We start from the raw sequence: 20,398 nt of genomic DNA, 5'->3' as shown, positions 1-20,398 counted from the left end.
AATGGTGGAGTGTTGGGCAAGTTCCAGTTTAAAAGAACAACTCATCTTGTACAAAGTGCAGCCAGGTCCCCCACCCCACACTGAAATCCAGACAGAAGCAGATTTACTGGTAAAACCCCAAACGACGCACAGAGAGCGTTGAATATTTGTGTGGTGTATGTCAGAGAGAGATATTAAAATATCCTGTTCCAGAATTTTGCCACCAAAGGACTAAAATTGGTGATATAAAGTGTCAAGTTCAACCCTAAACCTAATACAGGTAGGATCAAAATTGTGTGCAATATGACTTATCTTGGCTCTGGAACCCGATAGAGTATTTTGAAATATATTAAATGATGTCTGGCATTAAAGCAGGATGAGAATATCTGACCCAGCGCCGCATCGCAGGCATGATGATCTAATTAGTTGCCCCTCCCAATTGCAACATCACAGGGGTCCAAAAAGGTTGCTGTTGTATGGGGTATGTATTATTGGGTAGTATTGGGAGTATTAATTAAAATCAAAATTTTGACTTGGAGCTATCAAAAGTGATTTTTAGCTGGAGGGTGATATTAACCTTGTACAACCTCGATTTTGAAAAAGTTGTGATGCTGCATAAAACAAATAAGCAAATAAAAACAGAATTCAATGAATTGCAAATCCTTTTGCATCACCAAAAAAAGTTAGAATAGGAGGATGTTTACCACTGTGATATATCACATTATGTTTTATTTTTTTAACAACACTCCCTTGTTGTATTTTTTGCTTCTTAATGCACCACACATTTTCAATGGGAGACAGGTCTGGACTGCCGGATGAAAAAGATGTTGTCTGGGTGGCATCATATGTTGCTACAAAACCCACCAGTACACTCCAATACCATCACAGATGCTGGCTTTTGAACGTTCTGCTGGTAGGATGTCACAACATCATCTCAGATGAACTCAGACCCAGAGAAATCTGCAGTTTTCTGGATATTGTGGAAATATTGTTTTTGCTTTGCATGGTAGAGTCTTAACTTGCATTTGTAGACGCAGCAATGAACTGTGTTTCCCGACAACAGTTTTCAGAAGTCTTCTCAAGCCCATGTAGTATCCTTTATACATTCATGTCAATTTTCCATGCAGTGCTGCCTGAGAGGTCAAAGGTCACAGACATTCAGAGTTGGTTTTCAGCCTTGCCCGTTATGTGCAGATATTTCTCTGGGTTCTCTGAATCTTTGAATGATATTTATGGATGATTAATGGTGAAACCCTTAAATTCCTTGCTCTTGTGTGTGGAGAAATGTTATTCTTAGTTTTTCACAAAGTGGTAAACCTCACCTCAACAGGTGTTTTTTGATCATTCCACAACTTTCCCAGTTTTTTGTTGCCCATGTCTCGACTTGTTTGAAACATCAAATTCATGAGTGTACATTTACAAAACAGTAAAGTTTATCGGTTTAAACATTAAATGTCTTGTTTTGTATTCAATTGTATATAGGTCAAAAAGGACTTGCAAATCATTGCATTTTGTTTTGATTTTATTTTGATTTTTATGTTTTACACAACATCTCAACTATTTTGGAATCAGTCTTGAAGCTGTGCAGATGAGGCGAACAGATTATTATACAGCTGTGATTGCGAGCCCAGAGTATGCCAGGCAGAAAATGCACTCATCATGTAAAGAGGAGAGGAATAAAACATTATGGTGCATTGGCCCAAGCAGGGAGAGGTTTTTAAGCCTGTGTGCCCGGTGGAACTGAAAAGTTATAGTGAGGAGCTGATGAAACTGAAATAACTCCATGTAATTTCCCTTCAAAAGGAGCAAAATTATGGAGGGTCTTTTCCTTCCGTTCCCTTCTGGTGATATCAATCGGCTAAATTACTGGTGTGGTCCATGTTGAAAGTGAAAAAATGTCAAATATATGAAATCTCTAGCGCAGAAATGGATAAATTATGAGTCGTCAAGCTACAGAGGGACTCAACACCTCTGCATATATACAAGCGTCCCTTGTCGTCATGTTGGAGAGGAAGACTGAGCAGCAGGTCGAAGCCCTGTGCAGTATGGTTGATATTTTACAATTTAATGACCCGTTATCTCCGGTATATCTAATTTTTTTTGCTAATGAAGCACATGCTCCCAGTCTCTTTCTCGTTATGGTATAGTAAAGGTCTTGGGGGCGTGCGAGAAGTTAATTTGCTAATTGTGGGCTTATTTTTAGACAGGTCATCTCAACAATCAGAGCTTCCTGGCCTGTCATAACAACAATTCATCCCCCTCCTACTCCTTCCCTCATTACCAGCCCTGTTGACCTTTCTTATTGAGCTTGTTTCCCAGCCATACTGTGGAGCTATCGATTGCTTGATTCATTTAACAGGGATTATGGGGTTTGCCATGCTTTCCTCCCCATGTTGTCCTATGACAGACTTAATAAGGATTAGATTGTGTAGACTTGAGATAATAGCATGGAGAGCAGACTTGGTGAAGAATTACGAGTTTCAGTGCACATGTTCTTGTAAAGCTCCTCATTCTCTAACTATATTACATTTTTTGAGGATGTTTTACAGAATGGCATTAAATATTCAAAGGGAAGCAGATTGCCTGGGAAATAAACCCTTCAACATGGAGAACAAGAGAAAACACTTAACTCATTTCAGACTGTGGCTGTGTTTGACAACCGTCCCACTTTATTTCTGACAAGTTAGACTGTACAGCTTCATAATTCATCAAGCATGTGACAGAGAGGAAGAGGAGCCCGAGGTTAGTGTGACATTTTTTTTTATGAAGAATGATGCTTTTAGCAGAATTAGCCAGTTTTTAAGGTACTTATAGTCTGTCTCAGAAGCAGAGGACGGGCGCAAGGTGAGCGATGAAGTGATAATCAGAAATCAGAATGAAACGCCGCTAAATATATCAATACTTTGAGAAGAAGAGTCGTCTGAAATAATGGAGATAATAACCCCTTCAAGGCAGGAATGTCACATATGCACACACACTACATAGAGCTTGTAATGTGTTTTGAATGACATGCCAGCGTGTAGACAGAGGTGTACCCTACATGCAGCAGGTGGTAAATGAGCTGCTCTACATTTTTATGAATTTTCAGCCCCCGAATGTTGCACCCAGACGCGCTTTGTCGAGGTCAGCTCATAAACCCTCGCAGAGACAGTTTTTTCCTCTACATTGTAAGATTGCTTGTTGACTCCGAAACCATCACATAGCCTTCCAGCCACTGTGCCAGTCTCTGATTTTCCACATTACTGGAGAAGAATAAAGCTGACGTTTATTGGTCTATTTGCGGCGGCTGATTGTAGTGGTCCTGTGTGTGAGGGTTACTGCCATTTACCTCCTCATGCCAGGAGTGTTTCCAGACATGAAATCTGAAAAGACCAGAATATTCATGAGTTTCCCAGCAAATACATACTAAAATCAATAAATAAAACATTATGTTCACATCTTAAAATGTATTTTAAAATGTTGTTTTTGATGCATTAGCTATTAGTGCTGCAACTAATCCTTTTCATTATTGATTAGTTTGCTGTTTATTTTCCAAATCAGTTAATATAAAAAAATGCCTTATGGCTCATAAATAGACAGTAACTCATTCAGCAAACATTTGGCATTAATTTGAACTCTGATAAATGTGAAACAGACAAGCAAATGAAGATGTTCAGGACCAGAATGGAAATTAAAAAGGAGAACCTGCTGACTGTAGTGTTGTTGCCAGAGAAGCCGGCATTTCAACTTGTTGCATGTTTCCTTCATCTCTGATGGCATATCATGGTCATGTTATGATTTAGTACGGTTCATATATCACAGATTTTTTCCCTTGAAATAGTTAAACTTGCTGTGAATGTAAAGGTAAGTTGCTGTAAGTGGAAACACTGCAAAGATTGCAAAAATTACAGGAGGTAGATCAGTAGTTACAAACTACTAGGTGGAAACATATGTAAACAAAACTGCTGTAAATATAAACCAAAAAAACAGTCATTGCAGTATGTTCAAGGGGAGTAGAGTGGTGTTTAAAATCCTACAGATATTCAGTTTACTATCATATAAGACAACTAAAAGAGATCTTCACATTTGAGAAGCTGCAAACAGCTAATTCTTCTGTCAGTTGTCTCATTTTTGCAGCTTTATTCAGCTGTAATCTGCTCTTTCATTGATATTTTGTCAGCGCTAGTCATCAGTCCAGAGCTGGTTTTAAGTCTACGGTTTTGGTGCAGATATGTTCAGCACAGTGCGTTTCTGCAAAAGCAATGTATCAACAGGAAATGAGCGGCTGACCACACAGTGTCCATCTGTAAGCCAGCTTGCCCTTCTGTCTTCCTGTCCCAGGCTGTCCCTGCTAGAGGAGTGGCGCGGTGTTCGGGACGATGCCCTGTCGGAGCTCAGTGGGATTAAGGACTGCATCTTCGTCCACGCTGGAGGCTTTATTGGCGGGAACAAGAACCAGGAAGGAGCCCTGGAGATGGCCCGGAGGACCCTGCAGGCTGCCGCCCGGTCCTCTGCAAATGGAAGCAGCTGAAGGGCCGCAGAGGAGAGGACAGCCAAAAGCACAGTTTATTCTCGGGGGTCAGTCTTTAGAGAGGATAGCATGGATTAAAATGTTGGTTTGCTAGCTTGCAGCTTGTTTATCCCAGCCAGGGCTAATGTTGTTTTGTTCTGCTCTGCCAGGATGGGAGCGTTATGGAAATGGCAGCCAAATAACCTTGGACCAGTTCCCTACATACCGATATTCACCACAGACTCACTCTGAATAGTAATGTTCACTCATGTTATTATTCTTTCTACCTGCTCCTCTAAATGTAGGAGTCTGATTTGTTGTTCATTTGCAAAAAAAGACTTGTTAACATTTCCATATTTGGTTAAATCTGACAATAAAATGATCGTTTTTCCAGTTCTCCTCCTATCTCTTTTTCCTCACTGTGAAGGGAATAGGACAGTGTCACTGAGCGACACCTTCAAAGCCTGCGAATACCACGGTCTTACCTTTCAAGGGTCGATTTATACAGACACCTGGACAGTGGTTCAGCCTTTCATTTCCAGCATGCTGACATTAAATGTAGCACTACAAAGCGAGGCAGAGGCTACTTCCGCCTGCCTCAGAGATCAAAGCGTCAATAATGAGGCCTGATTAATTCCGAGAAATTAAATTTTCAAACGCCACAAAGAGTTGCTCCTTATGGCAGCCGGTGTCGTGACAAGGTTACCGGCAGTGGGACGAGCCGCACAGTCAATTTCCCTGTAATAAAGTCTGGGGGATGTGCCTTGAATTTTCTCATTAATGCTCCAGATTTTCTTCCCCTGTATGTCTACCTGATACTCCTCCCTTATTGCATTCTCCACGAGGCTGCCCTTCTGCTGCCCGTTACGTAACAAATTGCTCTACAGTCTCATTGCTGTGCATTTAATTTTCATCAGTGCCACTGTCATTGTGCTACGGAAGCCCATTTCTGCCAGTGTGATGGGAAAAAAGGTCCTGCAAGTCATTATAATGAGAAACTGTCTCAAAATAATGACCTAATATCTCAAAATTATGACTTAATATCTCAAAATAATGATGTAATTACTCAAAATAATAACTTAATATTTCAAAATGAGATATTTTTTTGGAAATTTTCTTTTTGACATACTAAGTCGTTATTTTCAGAAGGTTTCTCAACATTTTAGATACCTTTTGAGAAGTCTTAAATTTATATTTGATACTAACTCGCTATTTTGAGATACTAAGTCATTACTTGAGAAAAATTTCTAATTTTTCGATACACTAAATCATATTTTGTGAAAGTTTGTCATTATTTTGAAATACTAACTCATTACGTTGAGACACTAACTTGTTATTTTGATATTATGTTGAGAAAGTTTCTTATTATTTTGAGATGCTTACTCACTATTTTAATATATGAAGTCTATTTTTATATGATAACTCATTATTTTGTGAAGGTTTCTCATTATTTTGATACATTAAATCATAACTTTTAGAAAGTTTCTCATTATTTTGAGAGACTTCCTCATTATAATGACCCACAGGATCTTTTTATTTCTTCATCACATTTGTGGAAAATGGGCTTCCATGTTGTATAAATGTCACACCAGTGAATGAATACTTAATGTGTTGTTACTTGCAGTTGTTAATGCTTCTTTTCATTTTTCCTCATTTGTTGTGTTCAGCGGTACGGGCTGTTCATCCATCAGTGACGAGGCCCTTTTACCGTCTTTCTTTGTCTCTCTTAATTGAAACAGAGATGCCTTTTAGAAGCTCTTGGTGGATCCTCCTCAGAAGTACAAACATTTGATAACTTTATGATACATAGTTGTAATGATACAGCTCTTAGTGTATCATTATTATCATCTAATCTATATTTAGTCTCAAGTTACAACTGCTGAGATATTGTTTCCCGTTTAGCTGAGAGTGCACCGGCTATTTTTAATAGCCTCCTCTTGCAACTTATTTTCCACACTACCTTTATCTCAAACACCCACACACACACACACACACACACACACACACACACACACATTTTAGTGTTATTACTCTGCTCTCTATTGTGCTGGACTTGAGCCAAGGTCTCAATCCAATCTATACACATTTGTGACAGCCTTTTACAGTCACATGGTTCATATTGTAATCTCTGCCAACCTGTGCTCTGTTGTTTTGGGAGCCACAGAAGATGACCCTATTTCCCCCTCGCTGAAAGAAGCAGGAGACGGCAAAAGGTGTATTCACCACAGCTGCGTAATTGCAGACACTTTGAGCGAAACATCAAACTGAAAGGGAGGGAAAAAACTGACTTGTAGCCTTAATATGTATCGATCAGACTTTCCAGGCACCACTTCTCCCTTGCACGCACAATTTCAGCCTTATTCATGATCAAGTGCACTTGTCTGATTGCTGTGCACAGGAAACAACAAGCTCTGACTGTATTTTAAAATCCAAAGCATCCTCTTTTCTGACTTCTTGTCTGTTTCTGTGTTTTTTTAGCCTATGTTCTGTTTTTTTCTCCTGCAGAAGCTGAAAAAACTCGTCAGCACTAAGTCCTGTCCTGTCACCCAAATTACCTACAAAGCAACATTTTTTTAATACTTTGTTTTGTCAGCAGGGATGAATTTTCCGTGCACGTTGTGGTTTCTAACGACACAGCAACAGACCAAGCCTTTGTGCTGGTCCTGGGTTCGTAAGCATTTTCAGACGGCTCCAGCCCTGGCAAGTCCCAGTTGGCCACGCTGTGGAAAAATGGCTACTGAGAGCCTCAGCAGAACACCTGCCCCCAGCCTGACCTGTTGTTAGTGGATTCAATCCCAAGAGAATGACAGGCTAGTTACAAGAAATGCTCTGCTGCTTTTATATCTCTCTCGCACACTCCATCAGGCGGGGTCGACATGCAGCCGGGACATGTATTTTGTGGGTTTTGTCCTCCTTTTTTCTTTTCACGACATAGATAATAGACAAAATCATGACCATGCGTACGCTCTCTGTCTTTAGAGGAGTAGATTTCTGCCACTGGCTGTAAGATGTTTTCCTCTGTCTCTATCAGTTTACAAATTCATGTATGGTTCAGTAAGTTTTTCCCCTCGGAGGACACCTACCAAACCAAACAGATGATGCCAAACTGCCTCCCTTCACTGATGCCAGGTTTTCCAGTAGAGTTCACATTGTCAACATCGAAACTTTCTCAAAATAATGACTTCATATCTCAAAATAATGAGAAGCTTTCTATAAATAATTGCTTGGTGTCTCAATATAATGACTTAATATTTCATTATAATGCCTTAGTATTTCAAAATAATGAGAAACTTTACCAAAAATTGACTTTGTATCTCAAAATAACGAGAAGCTGTTTACAAATAATTACTTGGTGTCTTAATATCATGCCTTAGTATCCCAGAATAAATAGAAACTTTCTAAAAAATAATGACTTACTACCACAAAATAAGGAGAAACTTTATTAAAATAATCACTTAGTTTCTCAATAATGAGAAATTTTATCAAAATAGCATCTTAGTGAGAAAAATGGGAAAATGAGAACGGTGAGATGATGATGATAATGTTTTTTTTGTCCCTCTTAGAGGAGTAGATTTCTGCCACTGGCTGTCAGATGTTTTCCTCTGTTTCTATCATTTTACAAATTTATGTATGGTTCAGTCAGTTTTCCCCCTCGGAGGACGACAACCAAATCCAACAGATGATGCCAAACTGCTTCACTTCACCTGATGGCAGGTTTTCCAGTAGAGTTCACATTGTCAGCATTGTCATCAACAAACTGCTCGTAGGCATGTACATCTTTCAGAGCAGCTTCCTCTGAGTACATCCCAGATAGACAACTCATTTTTTTTTTCTCACTTTGTATTTTTCCTGCTGCAAATTGAGCTTCTCAACCATCATGATGCCATTCAGTCTCGGCTCTGGGACCTAAGAAACAGACAATGTGTAATACTTTATTTGGAGTTGGAATTTTTCTTTCAGCGATCATGTTTTTTCTCATTATGTGCCCCCTTTTGTCCCATTTTGTATCTGAAAAAAACACAAAACTCAGCTTTTCTGTGGCTGCCACGGAGACAATCACCCGTCAAGGGCAAAACATTCACAAAAATGCAGCTGTAAAGCGGGACAAAAATGCATTGCATTTGCAGCATTCTGTATTATATTTGTGTCAGGAGTGGAATGTCAGAGTTTTTTTAGCAGGTTGATAGGAGCAGGACAGGCCGAGGTGGCAGAGGAGGGATACGAGGTGCCATCGTGGCTGTCAAACCCGTCCTTTTCCCCCCTGAGGGCTCGTCTGTAGATCGGCAGATATTCTGGCTGCTTTGGTGGAAAAGCAAAGAGAGCAGGGCACTCATCCTACGAGTGAACCTCCATGAATAACATTTCCACCTACAGGATGTGTCATTTGTGTCCCTGTGTCTGCTTGTGTTTGTATACGCTATATTATTTATATGGAAATTTATGACCCTGGTAAGTGTGCGAGTCTTAAGGTTGCCTTGTGTCCAACCTCTTGTCTGTTTAACGTATGTATTTATTTGTATGCATGTAGAGACATTATTTACTGTTTGTCCGCATTCAAAAAAATCTTTTTAGAGACTTTAGAGCTGCAACTATTAGTCGATTAATCGATCAAAAGAAAATTAGTTGCCAGCTATTTTGATAATCGATTAATTATTTCAGTTATTTTTCAAGCAAAAATATCAAATATTTCCTGCTTTACAGCTTTGGCTTCTTAATTGTTGAGATTTGTTGCTTTTCTTTGACTTGTGTCTGTCTATTCACTTCTCTTTTTATAAGCACTCTCTTTGATACCATGACACTTTATGGAACGGCTGACCAATTAATCAAGAAGATAACTGTCAAATTAATTAATACTGAAAATAATTAGTTGCAACCCAACAATGTAATGTAACAATAAAAATGAAGCAAGGCAGGCAGTTCTCACAGTTGAAAGGAGAGATAATATTTTGGCTTCTTTGCTTGATAAAAGATTAATGGATGACCAAAAATCTTGTCAAGTGTCAACTAATTGTTTCAGCATGTGTGCGAATGCATCACAGTGAGGTTGAGCTGCAACTATTAGTCATGTAATTGATCAGTCAATCAAAAGAGAATTAGTTGCCAACTGCTTGATTTATCATTTCAGTTATTCTTCGAGCAAAAATGGGAAACATTTGCTGATACCAGCTTCTTAAATGTAAGGATTTGCTGCTTTTCTTTGTCATTTATAAAAATTAATGAAGAGACTTTGAGAGTGTTGGTTGTACAAAAACAGCAGTTTTAAGACGTCACTTTGGGCTCTGGGAAATTGCAATGAGAATTTTTCATGATAATTATTTTTGTTAGCAGTTAGTTTCACAAATAAATAATGAAATAATTGTTTTTATTTTATTTAATATTTTATTTGTGAATTTATTTCCTTTTTCGAAACACAGAGAACAAACTGGAACAAGTAGATTGCCAGCTCAAAGAAATAGTACATATATACATGTAAATTAATATGAAATGTCCATAAGTGGACTTGGAGTCAGAAATCTTAGTGCCTATGCCAAACACAGTCGAAGAAGGTTCAGAATACCAGAAAAAATGAAACCTGGCTGATCGAAGCACGATGCAATACAGTACAATACAATTAATTTCCTGGTTGACACCTCTCCCTCCTAGTGTGTTCAATAAAGGGTCCCCAGATCTTGATTCTGTATTTTTAATACCTCCTCCACCTATAGGTTCACAGAATAGTATAGCTCCAAGAGAAAAAAGTGACAGATGATTGGAACTAATGGTATGTTCACACTACCGGCGCCAAAGCACCAGGCGACAAGTCATTTTCAATGGAAGCCAGCGACATGGAGCTAAAAACTGATGCGTGTTGCCTTTGAGGCACTATAAATCAAAGCAGAGCTGGCCTCAACTTTTTTCAGTGCTCAAATGATGTGACATGTCAACCATGCACCTTGAATGGCATTTTTTTGTAAACTGGCCTAAAGGTGCCTAGTTGAGAATTTTTTTTGAGAAAAGAGTGGTTGTACCATGTTCCTGTATTAGATTCTTGGTGTCAGTATTATAAGAAAAAGTGGGTTTATTTGTCTTTGTATGTTGTCTGGTTCAGGAGTAATGAAAATCTGCAAGATGGCCCCATCATCATTATCATTAGAGTCAAAAAAAAAGTTACAAAAAAATGCCATTCGGATGCATGGGAACCCATTTCTCATACCAGACTACACCTTTTCTTCTTACCAGGATCAATGAAGAAAAAAAAAAGATCAATGTTCACTGTACACATGTTCACTAATGTCAATGAGCGCTTAAGCAACCCTTCACTGGAGATTTGGCAACAATGTAGCTGATGAAGCTTGACTGTTTAGTGGCTATGTTGCTGATGTTGTAAACAAATGGCAAGAGCAAAAGCTGCAAATACACATCTGTCAGATATTCAGCACCATGGACAGAGCAATGGATTTATCAATACACAGCACAGTTAGACTACTGATATTTCAGAGCCATGGTCGGGGCCACACATTCTAACTTGCACAAACCTCAGTCAGATAAAAGATCAATGAGTCAGGCAGACTGGACCAACACATTCAGCTAAACAACCCCTCTGCTAGTAGGGGATGGACTGGATGGGCATTTTGCTAACAAGGTGGACAGCATCCCTGCTCACATCGCCTACTGGTTGCAGCCCTGCGGTGTATGTATGCATGCTGTAGGCTGAGGTCTCTTTCCACTTGACCTCCTGTACGAAGCCTGGAAAAACAGACATGAGTGATTGAGGGAGGCGCATCTTCCCTTTAATGTTATTGTGTCTCGGCTCCATCAGTCAGTGGTCCTGTTTGTCTTCCTTTGTCAGCCGCAAACGGAAAGTAATATTTTTCTAAGCAGTCTGACACCCATTGCAAGCACACAGCTTTGCAGGTGACTTTTCATATTTGATGAATAAAATCTGCGGTTATTTACAGCGTTTTTATATATATATATATATATATATATATATATATATATATATATATATATATATATATATATATATATATATATATTCTAAAAATGTCTGCTCTTCACCTGTGTACCTACCTGCCTGGGATTCAATCAAATCGAGCAGGAAGGGACGACTGTAAGAATCTAATTACACCTATAATTAAGTTAATATCTCATATAGAGGCAACCAGTTTTTTCTCAGAAACCCGACACTGATGCCATCTACAGTGGGGACAAGAAGAAGGACTCAGGAAGGCACACCTCCCTGCGCGCACACACACACACACACACTCACACACACACGCACAGAGAGAGAGAGAGGGAGGCAGGGAGAGAGAATTTGCCCCACATCTTTGTTGCTATAACTACCCTCTGTTACACGGCAGGCGGAGATGATGAAGCCGTCTGCAGGCGACAAACCTCTCCTGATCCATTACTGATGGTGCTCCTCACAGAGTTTCCTCCTCAAATTTATTTCCACTGAAGAAGAAGATGATGATGATGATGGTGTTCAGTCTGCTGTCTGGCAAAATCCGAAGACAAACTGCAAACGGATTTTAGAAAATATCCTCCTGGATCTCAAACTTCGCAAGGAACAATTTCACAGGTAAGTCCGCGGATAAAAACTACTAGATTCTTATTTGAATGTGTCTAAGGGACTAATTAGTTACCAGATTTATCTTTTTTATATGCATAAACTTTCTTTAAACCTGTCACAAACTTATTTTTTATGACTCAAAAGTTGCAAAAACGATGCACAAAACAGCCACGTTTGTTTGCTTGTATTGAGCTAAAAATCTGCCTGTGTTTTCTTACCTCTGGATCGTTCAGTTGACCTGTTTCACCCAGATTAATATGATTTAAAGTCTAAATGCAATTTTCTCAGGAAATGTTCTGACTTCAGTGCAGGTTAATCAGATAAAAATCAAGGTATATGATACTGGAGATGAGTTCAGACTCAGAAAGCAGGCGGGCTCATTTAAGTTCTGTCCTTTACTTTAAGAAACAGGGAGGAATATTAAACGTATCTAATTGGAAAAACTGCAGCAGTCATCAGCTGTGACCACAGAGCCATCTGGATTTGCTTTGGGAGTGTCTTTCTCCATCCCTGTTTTTCAACCTTTCCTAATTCCCATTCATAATTATGCAGCAGATGATTATTTTTGTTAATTGGGGATTTGCATGCATCTATTCAGTATGTTAATATCAGGACTATTAATGGGCGGTAAACTGAATCCTCATCTCTGCTCATGAAGCATCACAGGACCACTTTTGATTGATTTTTTGATTATATCTATGGATTATCAGGCACAGGGACAACAAATTCAAAGGATAACATACTAAAGTAAAGACATTTATTTTCATTATTTTATGTCAGGAAACAAAACAAAACAAAAAAAAAAACAAGTGAAGCATACTGAAGCATATGGTATTCACTTGAGAAAAAAAAATATAATTAATTCATAAAAACAACAGAATTTTTGTTTTATGTGTAGAATTATCTTATTAGATCAGAAAAATAGAACTGAAATTTTTCATTACACAAAACATTATCTCCTCAGAATGGAGGTGAATGCAATACGTTACTGGAGAAGCACAAGACACTGAACATAAAACTAAAACAACACGTCTTTGATGGCCATCACAGTCATATCACTGTCAGTCACCTTTAGGCTCCTCAGCCAAATCTAGGCCACTGTCTGTGGTGTTTGCTGAGAATAGAGACACATGACAGTTTTGATTCTGTTATAAAGACGGGCAGAAAGCAGAAAGTGCTTGACATTTAAGAGGATGGTGTTCTAATCAAATTCAAGGAGTGTATGTTGTGATTTCTGTCTGGGAACAAGTGCATCATCATGTCCAAAAAATGCTCTGAAAAACTGCTGATTAGATTGTTGGAACAAACTGAAACAACACCATTAACAGACCCGAACAGACAGAAAGTCAGGCTGATGAGACTCTAAAACAACTTTTAACATTACACACGTAATATAATTTCCAGTGTTTTTGCCCGTGGGAAGCAGAGTCCAGCCAGATTTCTCCTCTTTATTTAACTTTTGCCTCCTGACTGCAGGAGTGCTGAGCACATGCTAACACCCAGACAACTGGCTTGTTTTTTCCAGCTCTGTCACTTATTGACACTGTGGGACACAGGCAGGATTGATGCTCTTGCCGTTAATAGTCCAGCAGGCAATACTTGGGCTATCGATCCCACCTCCATCCCTACAATGCATCCCCCCTCTCAGCTTCCTCCACCCATGGATTATGATTAAGGGGCGATGGCTCACGGGAAAATAAATAGAAGGATAAACGAGATGAACATGTATTGATGAGTGTAATGTGATGCTTTTCTTCTGGTCCTGAATTTGAGCCACCGCAGGAAGGACACAGCCGGGTAAAAAGGAGGGAGGACTTCAGATAATCATGTGTAATGATTGATGTGCTTTTAATGCAGAAATACAAGAGTTGTTTAAACCTTTATTAGCTCACTTAAGGGTACAGTGTGTAAGATTCACATTTGAGCCAATACTTTCAATAAAAATTTTAAAGTCTTAAATAAGTGCAACAGTAAATGATTGTAAAGGTCCAGTGTATTTACAGGGAGCTCTTGGCAGAAAACTGCAGAAAAGGGATACTTAATTCACGAGTACGTTTTCATTAGTGTATAGAATGTATACTGTTGTGCTTTTATTACCTTAGAATGAGCAATTCACAACCACCATGTTACACCTTCATGTTTCCACAGTAGCCCAGGTTGGACAAACCAAACACTGGCTCTAAATGTGGCCTGTCACGTTTTTTACTTTTTTTTTTTTTTTTTTGGCTACTGTAGGTTCTCCAACATTCTTGGAAATAAAATTGCTAAAAAGAACCATAAAGGGTTCTTCAGCTTGTCTCTAACGGAGAACTCATTCTGGCTCCTGGTAGAAAATTTTCCACTTTGGAGCCCTCTAGAGAGTTCTACTTAGAACCCAACTTTAAGGCTTATACTTTGAACCATCTGTGACCATCTTCAGAGAACCCTTCCATGGTGTGATGTACCCACCTGAAACACTCTCTGGGGGTTCTGTCCAGAACCTTTCCATTTGTGGGTGCTAACTGGAACCCACTCAGGGGATTCCACCAAGTGTTCTATCTAGAACCTACCCAAGGAGTTGTACAGAGAACCCTTTTTGTATTATGGTACAAAGAATCATTGTCAAACCCTTGACAAAATCTTTCTTCCAAAAAGGGTTCTTTCGATGAAAATGGTTCTCACTGGAATCCTTAGTCTTACAAGATTCACAAGCAGTTCTTCAGAAGCAAGTGGTTCTGGGTAATGCTCCAGCCCTTCAGGAAGAACCCTTATGGAACCCTTATTTTCAAGAATGTTCATGCTTGACAGGAAGGCGAGACCATAGACATATGTACGTAGATGCAGAATGGAGCACTGCAATGCATCGTCATTGTCGCCGCCATATCGGTCCAGTCAAGACTAGTAGGGGAGCTGTGGTTTTTCTGGATGATAATAGATAAAAAGCAAATAAACATTACATTTCTCAGCTGATTTTAAAGCTATAATATGTAAAATTTTTGTATTAAAATGTCTAGACATATGTTATACATTTTGTTAAGTTGTGTAATGACATTATTCCAAATGATTCCAACAATGGCCAAATCTAGTGAAATCAATAATTTATTCAAGGTGTTTCCTTGCTAGCTGCTAGTTGCATGAAAAAAAAGAGAGTGAGGAAGGAAGTCAGCAAACGTGACTAAACGTAACATGAATAAAACCCGATTGACTGATGCCACTCACCTTCAGATGTCATCAAACTATTTCTTTTGTCATTGTTTTAATGTGAGAGAGACCCACAGAGGCAGAATTTAACATATGGTATATTTAATAAGTCATGTTATGTCATGTCAAAGGTTTATGATCTACTTTACTAAAGTTGTTTTTTCCTAACTTACTGCACATAGATCATGAACCCTTGAATTTAAAATTAACTCACTGAAATTGGTTGAGAAATGTAACATTATAGGGATTTTATACGGAAAAACCGCAGCTCCCCCATTTATTTGTGTTTTTAATCACAGGCCAGTCTTGATATATGTCTATGGGAGAGATGAGGTGTTTGCAATCTCAAAGCTCACCTGTAGATGCCACACTTGTCCTAACTATTGTTACTGCTGTCAATGCCAAGGGATGTTTTTCTTGCACAGAAATGGTTGTCCTCTTACTTGTTTTAGCTTTTTTTTTTTTTTTTTTTTGCAGCAGTGTGTCTCTGTCTAGCATTTATCAGATAAACCGACTTAATCTCATTTTATTGTCGATCTCTTTACCCACTGACCCTTTTCCTCCTCCTCCTAAACATCATAATCTCCCCTGTCAGTGTTCATTTTGATTGCATGTGCTTGTAAAAAAAGAGGGACAGACAGAGACAGAGGGAGACTCATCTTTCCCAGACTGACCCCCTTTTTTTTCCCTCAATCTGCCAGATCCTTTGGCTGCGACCGTGTGTGGTATCAGATTGGGACCTGGTGTGTGTCAGGAGGCTATGGTGAGGCGATGTGCACAGGCTGGTGTGAGGAGAGATGTACCAGCAGCAGAAGTGGAGGAAGACAGAGAGGAAAAGGAGTGGATCTTCCTTCATGGCTGTGTGTCTCCATCTTGATCTCAGCCCTGTGGGGCCAAGCGTCCCCTCAGTGCCCAGACAGCTGCCACTGCGCCTGGGACACGGCCACGGTACTATGCTCAGATGCCGGGTTGCGGGAGATCCCAGAAGGGATCCCACCGGAAACTGTGTCCCTCCACCTGGAACGCAACTATATCCGGAACATCCCAGAGAGTGCCTTCAGTGACCTGGTCCACCTGCGGGACCTGTACCTGTCCCACAACCGCATCGACTCGCTTGCCTCGGGGGCCCTGCGCCATCTGGGCCCTGAGGTGCGCCTGCTGGACCTCTCACACAACCAGCTGAGACAGGCCAGCAGAGACGAGTTCGGCTCCACTCGTGCAAAGACACGCCTCTACCACAACCCCTGGCACTGTGACTGCGCCCTGCAGGAGCTGATGGAGACTCTGAACCTAGAGCCTGAGACGGTGAACGGGATCATATGTGAGAGCTCCGTGCGGGGGGTGGGTGAGGGGAGCAGGTGGGAGGACCCGGGGTCGCAGGGCGAGCACGCAGGTCAGCCGCTGGTCAAACTGCTGGATTCTGGGGTGAATTTCTGCAGCCTGCAGAGAAAAACCACAGATGTGGCCATGCTGGTGACCATGTTTGTGTGGTTCTTCATGGTCATTGTGTACGTGGTGTACTATGTGAGGCAGAACCAAGCTGAGGCCCGGAGGCATCTGGAGTACCTGAAGAGTTTGCCCAGCCCACGCAAGACCCCCACAGAGACAGACACTCTGAGCACCGGTTTTTGAACTCTGTAATTAAAATGGAATAATAATATAATCCCAATTTTATGGAGAGCGACTGATAAACTTCAAAACACTGACTGTGGAAGATGCTGATAAAGAGGAAACAAACTTTTTACAGCTGTGTTTTATGGACAAAACATTTCTTTATATTTGTTACTACTGAGCCCCCCTCCTCATGTTTTTCTTGATATTTGTTTCCTTTTGCACTTTTCTCTATTTAAAGGTGAAATATGTAACACCTTAGCATTTAAAAATGGGCACTGTAGTCCAAAGTCCTTCCCCCGACCCCTTCCTCTCCAGACTCATAGCTCAGGCAGGTTACCTGCTGGTTGCAGGGACACTGACCTCCACTGGACTCCAGAAAGTAAATAGAACTGTCTCTGGTGTCCAAAGCTGTCCATGTATGCATCCATTTGGAAGCATAATCAAGCCCTGAACCTACACAAGCGCATTATACTTTAACAAGTGACAATGAGTTCTATACCAGGGCTTCTCAAACTTTTTCATGCCAAGGACCCCATAATAAAATTAGCATATGGTCAGGGCTCCCCTTTACCTTTAACAAGATTTCTTTAAAAACCCAAAGTTGACTGTTTTTTCAGTCTCTGTGGGATGCTTAATTTTTCAAGTGACACTGAAGTTTAGATGGTTTTAAACACTCATTTGGAGAGCTCATAGCTTTATGTAGGGTGCAAAGCATCATACTCTGAAAGCCCACCTGAATGAAAAACGTATGATTGCAACCAAGGGCTTATTTTAGCACCCTGTGTCTAACAGAGAGGAAAAGGTATATTACAAACATAGTATTCACTGTATCTCAGTGTCCTGTGTGTTTTTCTGGGAGGAATGATCAAAAAACGAGATCAAAACTTTCATTTCCTTTCATTTACAGCTTGTCTTGACAAATTAACAGCTGTGACTTCAGCATAACGTTACTGAGTGTCAGGATCAGGATCATAGTTGTCACATTCATCTTGCTGATGTCTCACGTCTGTATCCAATTTTGTCTTCTTAAAGGTTTAGTTTTTCTATTCAGCAGCTTCTCAAAACTTAATTCTGGTTTCTTTACCCTGTTAGTAGTACATCCCACCACACAGCATCTTTTAGGCATTTTTCCGTTATTTGCTGGCAGACAGAAAATGACAAGAGTCACCTTCACACATTTGCAGTACAAAGTCAATGGAGAGCAATAAATTGTTTTCCATTTCGGTATGGGCGTGACTTAAATGTGCTCTGTCTCTATGGTTATTTTAAGATTTAGTACAGTAAATATGCTACATATTTCTCCTTTGATGAAAAGGGAAGTGCACTGAGAGAAGAGGGTGGAAACCAAAAAGCAAAATTGGCACCAGAAGATGAAAGGATGGAATAAGAAAAGAAAAAAAAATTCTTTGAACTTTACAACCTTCTGTCTCCCTCTGCAATCCTTCTTTCTTTTCTTTTTCTTCTCCCACCACGCCTCATGCTGTGGTCTTTTATCTCTCATTAAGCTTTCTAATTAGGAGTCTTTGACCAACTGACCCTTAATGAAGACTTGAAAGGCACTAATCAGCTGGAGTGTGTTTATAAGGTCAAAAAGGAGAACGTGCAAACTCAAATGTGTGTCCTCATCTAATTGCTTTTCATTTAGTGTGTTTGTGCGTGTGCATGTGGTGTTTTTGTGAACTGTTAGGCCCATTCTTTACTTTGATAACACTGATTTTGCACGGATGCTATTTAAGCCTTTCCCAATACACGGTCACTAAGCCACTTGTTTCGGTGCCAGTGGAGAAGTGCTGATCTAAATTTACTCTCAGGAAGCCATTAGAGCTGGAGGTGAACTATTTTGTCTCCAAGCTGCAGCAATCAGCTCTAAAATATCTGGACAGCTTAGTGTGCATAGGGCTGTCACTGATTGGAGCAGAGAAATTTCAGAATCCATATTTAGAAGTGGATCACTGTTATGAATTAGATTAGTATAACCATTTATTCTGCGGGAAGCTGTTAGTTTAGCTTTAATTAATCTCTCGAGTCTAGCTTTTCAGTGCTCTCTGTGCTGATTGCTGTGTACAAATTGTTCTTTCTCCCATTTTCCACATAGGCTGTACTATAATCAATTTTTTTCAAGCCACTGTAAAATTAAGGAAATAATTGATAATAAATGGAGTAGTTTTATCAGTTAGTGCATTTAATGCCTGCAATGTTAAGATTAATGGCATTCCTGCTGTGTATACTGTAGGTGTACTGAATATCCAGCTCAGCGTGCTGCGGAAATGCAACAAAACCTGAGTGGATTAACAGCCACGTTTTTAATGTCATTGAGTTCATTGTAATCATATTTACTGTGGCAGTAGCTATGGAGCAGTTTTCTCTGAGGGGAGGGTGTATCGTGTGTTAAAGTGTAAGTGTTTCTCATTTTTTACTGTTACAAACTGTTAATAGTCAGCAACATTTAATGTATGTTTAGGTCAGTGGTTCCCAACCTAAGGGTCAGGACCCCTACAAGAGTTTACAAATTCAATCCAAGGGGTTATGAGATTATAGGATATTAAAGGTTTACTATGCAGGTTTTTCCTAAAGAAAAAAAAAGAAAGAAAAACAAATCAGTGTATAGACTCATATAAAAAATAATCCCTCTCAATCATCTTTTATGACCCACTAGAAGTGTGTGGATGTGTCTGTATCTGCAGAGACTCCAACGTCTGCCTATATTGCCTATTTTGTCATTATTTCGCTGTTTTGGGGATGTTTCTAGGTGTCAGAATTTGGGCACTGGCTGTCTATGTATCATGCGTGACAGTGTGTCCTGTTTCTACCATATACTATTTTACACATATATAAAAAAAACACGATAGGAACTCTTCACCACCTCCTTCTTCAACTTTTTCTTTGTTTTTTTGTTTTTTGCACAAATCACCAAACAAAATTGAAATGACCCCACATTCATCCATCTCTCCACTGCCTTTTCTTTAAATCTGAGGTGTTTCTCCCCCTAGTAATATACTATATAACCACAGTGGAAGCAGGGCACAGTGAAATGTTCATGTGTGACTTTTCTTTTTGTCTTTTTTATTTCTTTGTGGATGAATTGAAGCCATTGCCCTGCATATTTCAACATGGGGGAGAACAAAACATTATATAAATAAAAAGCAGCCTCAGCCTGTTACTTGGTTTTGTCTTTTATTTCCAATTTAATTTAATTCTGCCTATATTTTGTTATTTTGACATTATTTTTGCTGTTTTTGGGATGTTTTTAGGGGTCAAAATTTGGGTGCTGGCTGCGTAGGCTCCAATAACAGCACAAGAGCAGAGCATACTGAGGACACACACACACACACATAGGAAGAGCAGACTGAGGAGGTCTGAGGTGTGTTTCCAAACAGCAACCAACAAATCCTGCATAGTATACCTTTAAAGCAGACAAAATGTATTTACGCTACACAAAATTAGCTTATCTTTTTCAGACATTTTCTTTAATGTTTTTGGTTTTCACCAATTTTTGGGTAACATTAGGTATTTCTAGCCTTTACAAATTAATCAAACAAAATTATGAAAATCAATTTTGGCTATGTAATGTAACAGATTAT

General features: G+C 39.6%; 2 protein-coding genes across 3 annotated transcripts in view; both read left to right on the top strand.

Annotated features, from left to right (window-relative positions):
- Nucleotides 1-4,861, top strand: part of myg1 (myg1 exonuclease) — a 30,361-nt gene extending 25,500 nt beyond the window's left edge. For both annotated transcript variants that reach the window (XM_084737039.1, XM_084737033.1), the window contains one exon: nt 4,300-4,861. In XM_084737039.1, the coding sequence (XP_084593165.1) occupies nt 4,300-4,489 (190 nt within the window). In that variant the 3' untranslated portion in view covers nt 4,490-4,861. The remainder of the gene's footprint in view (nt 1-4,299) is intronic.
- Nucleotides 4,862-11,760: 6,899 nt separating this feature from the next.
- Nucleotides 11,761-17,276, top strand: LOC146331935 (leucine-rich repeat-containing protein 3-like). Its single transcript, XM_084745370.1, has 2 exons — nt 11,761-12,032; nt 15,905-17,276. Exon 2 carries the CDS (start codon nt 15,975-15,977, stop codon nt 16,833-16,835), a length of 861 nt encoding a protein of 286 aa, XP_084601496.1. The 5' UTR covers nt 11,761-12,032; nt 15,905-15,974; the 3' UTR covers nt 16,836-17,276.
- The last annotated feature ends 3,122 nt before the right edge of the window (nt 17,277-20,398 follow it).

The sequence above is a fragment of the Lutjanus erythropterus genome, chromosome 2 (genome assembly GCF_056507025.1).
Source record: "Lutjanus erythropterus isolate fLutEry1 chromosome 2, fLutEry1.hap2, whole genome shotgun sequence".
Taxonomy (NCBI): domain Eukaryota; kingdom Metazoa; phylum Chordata; class Actinopteri; order Lutjaniformes; family Lutjanidae; genus Lutjanus; species Lutjanus erythropterus.
This window is presented reverse-complemented; position numbering and strand designations above follow the sequence as displayed.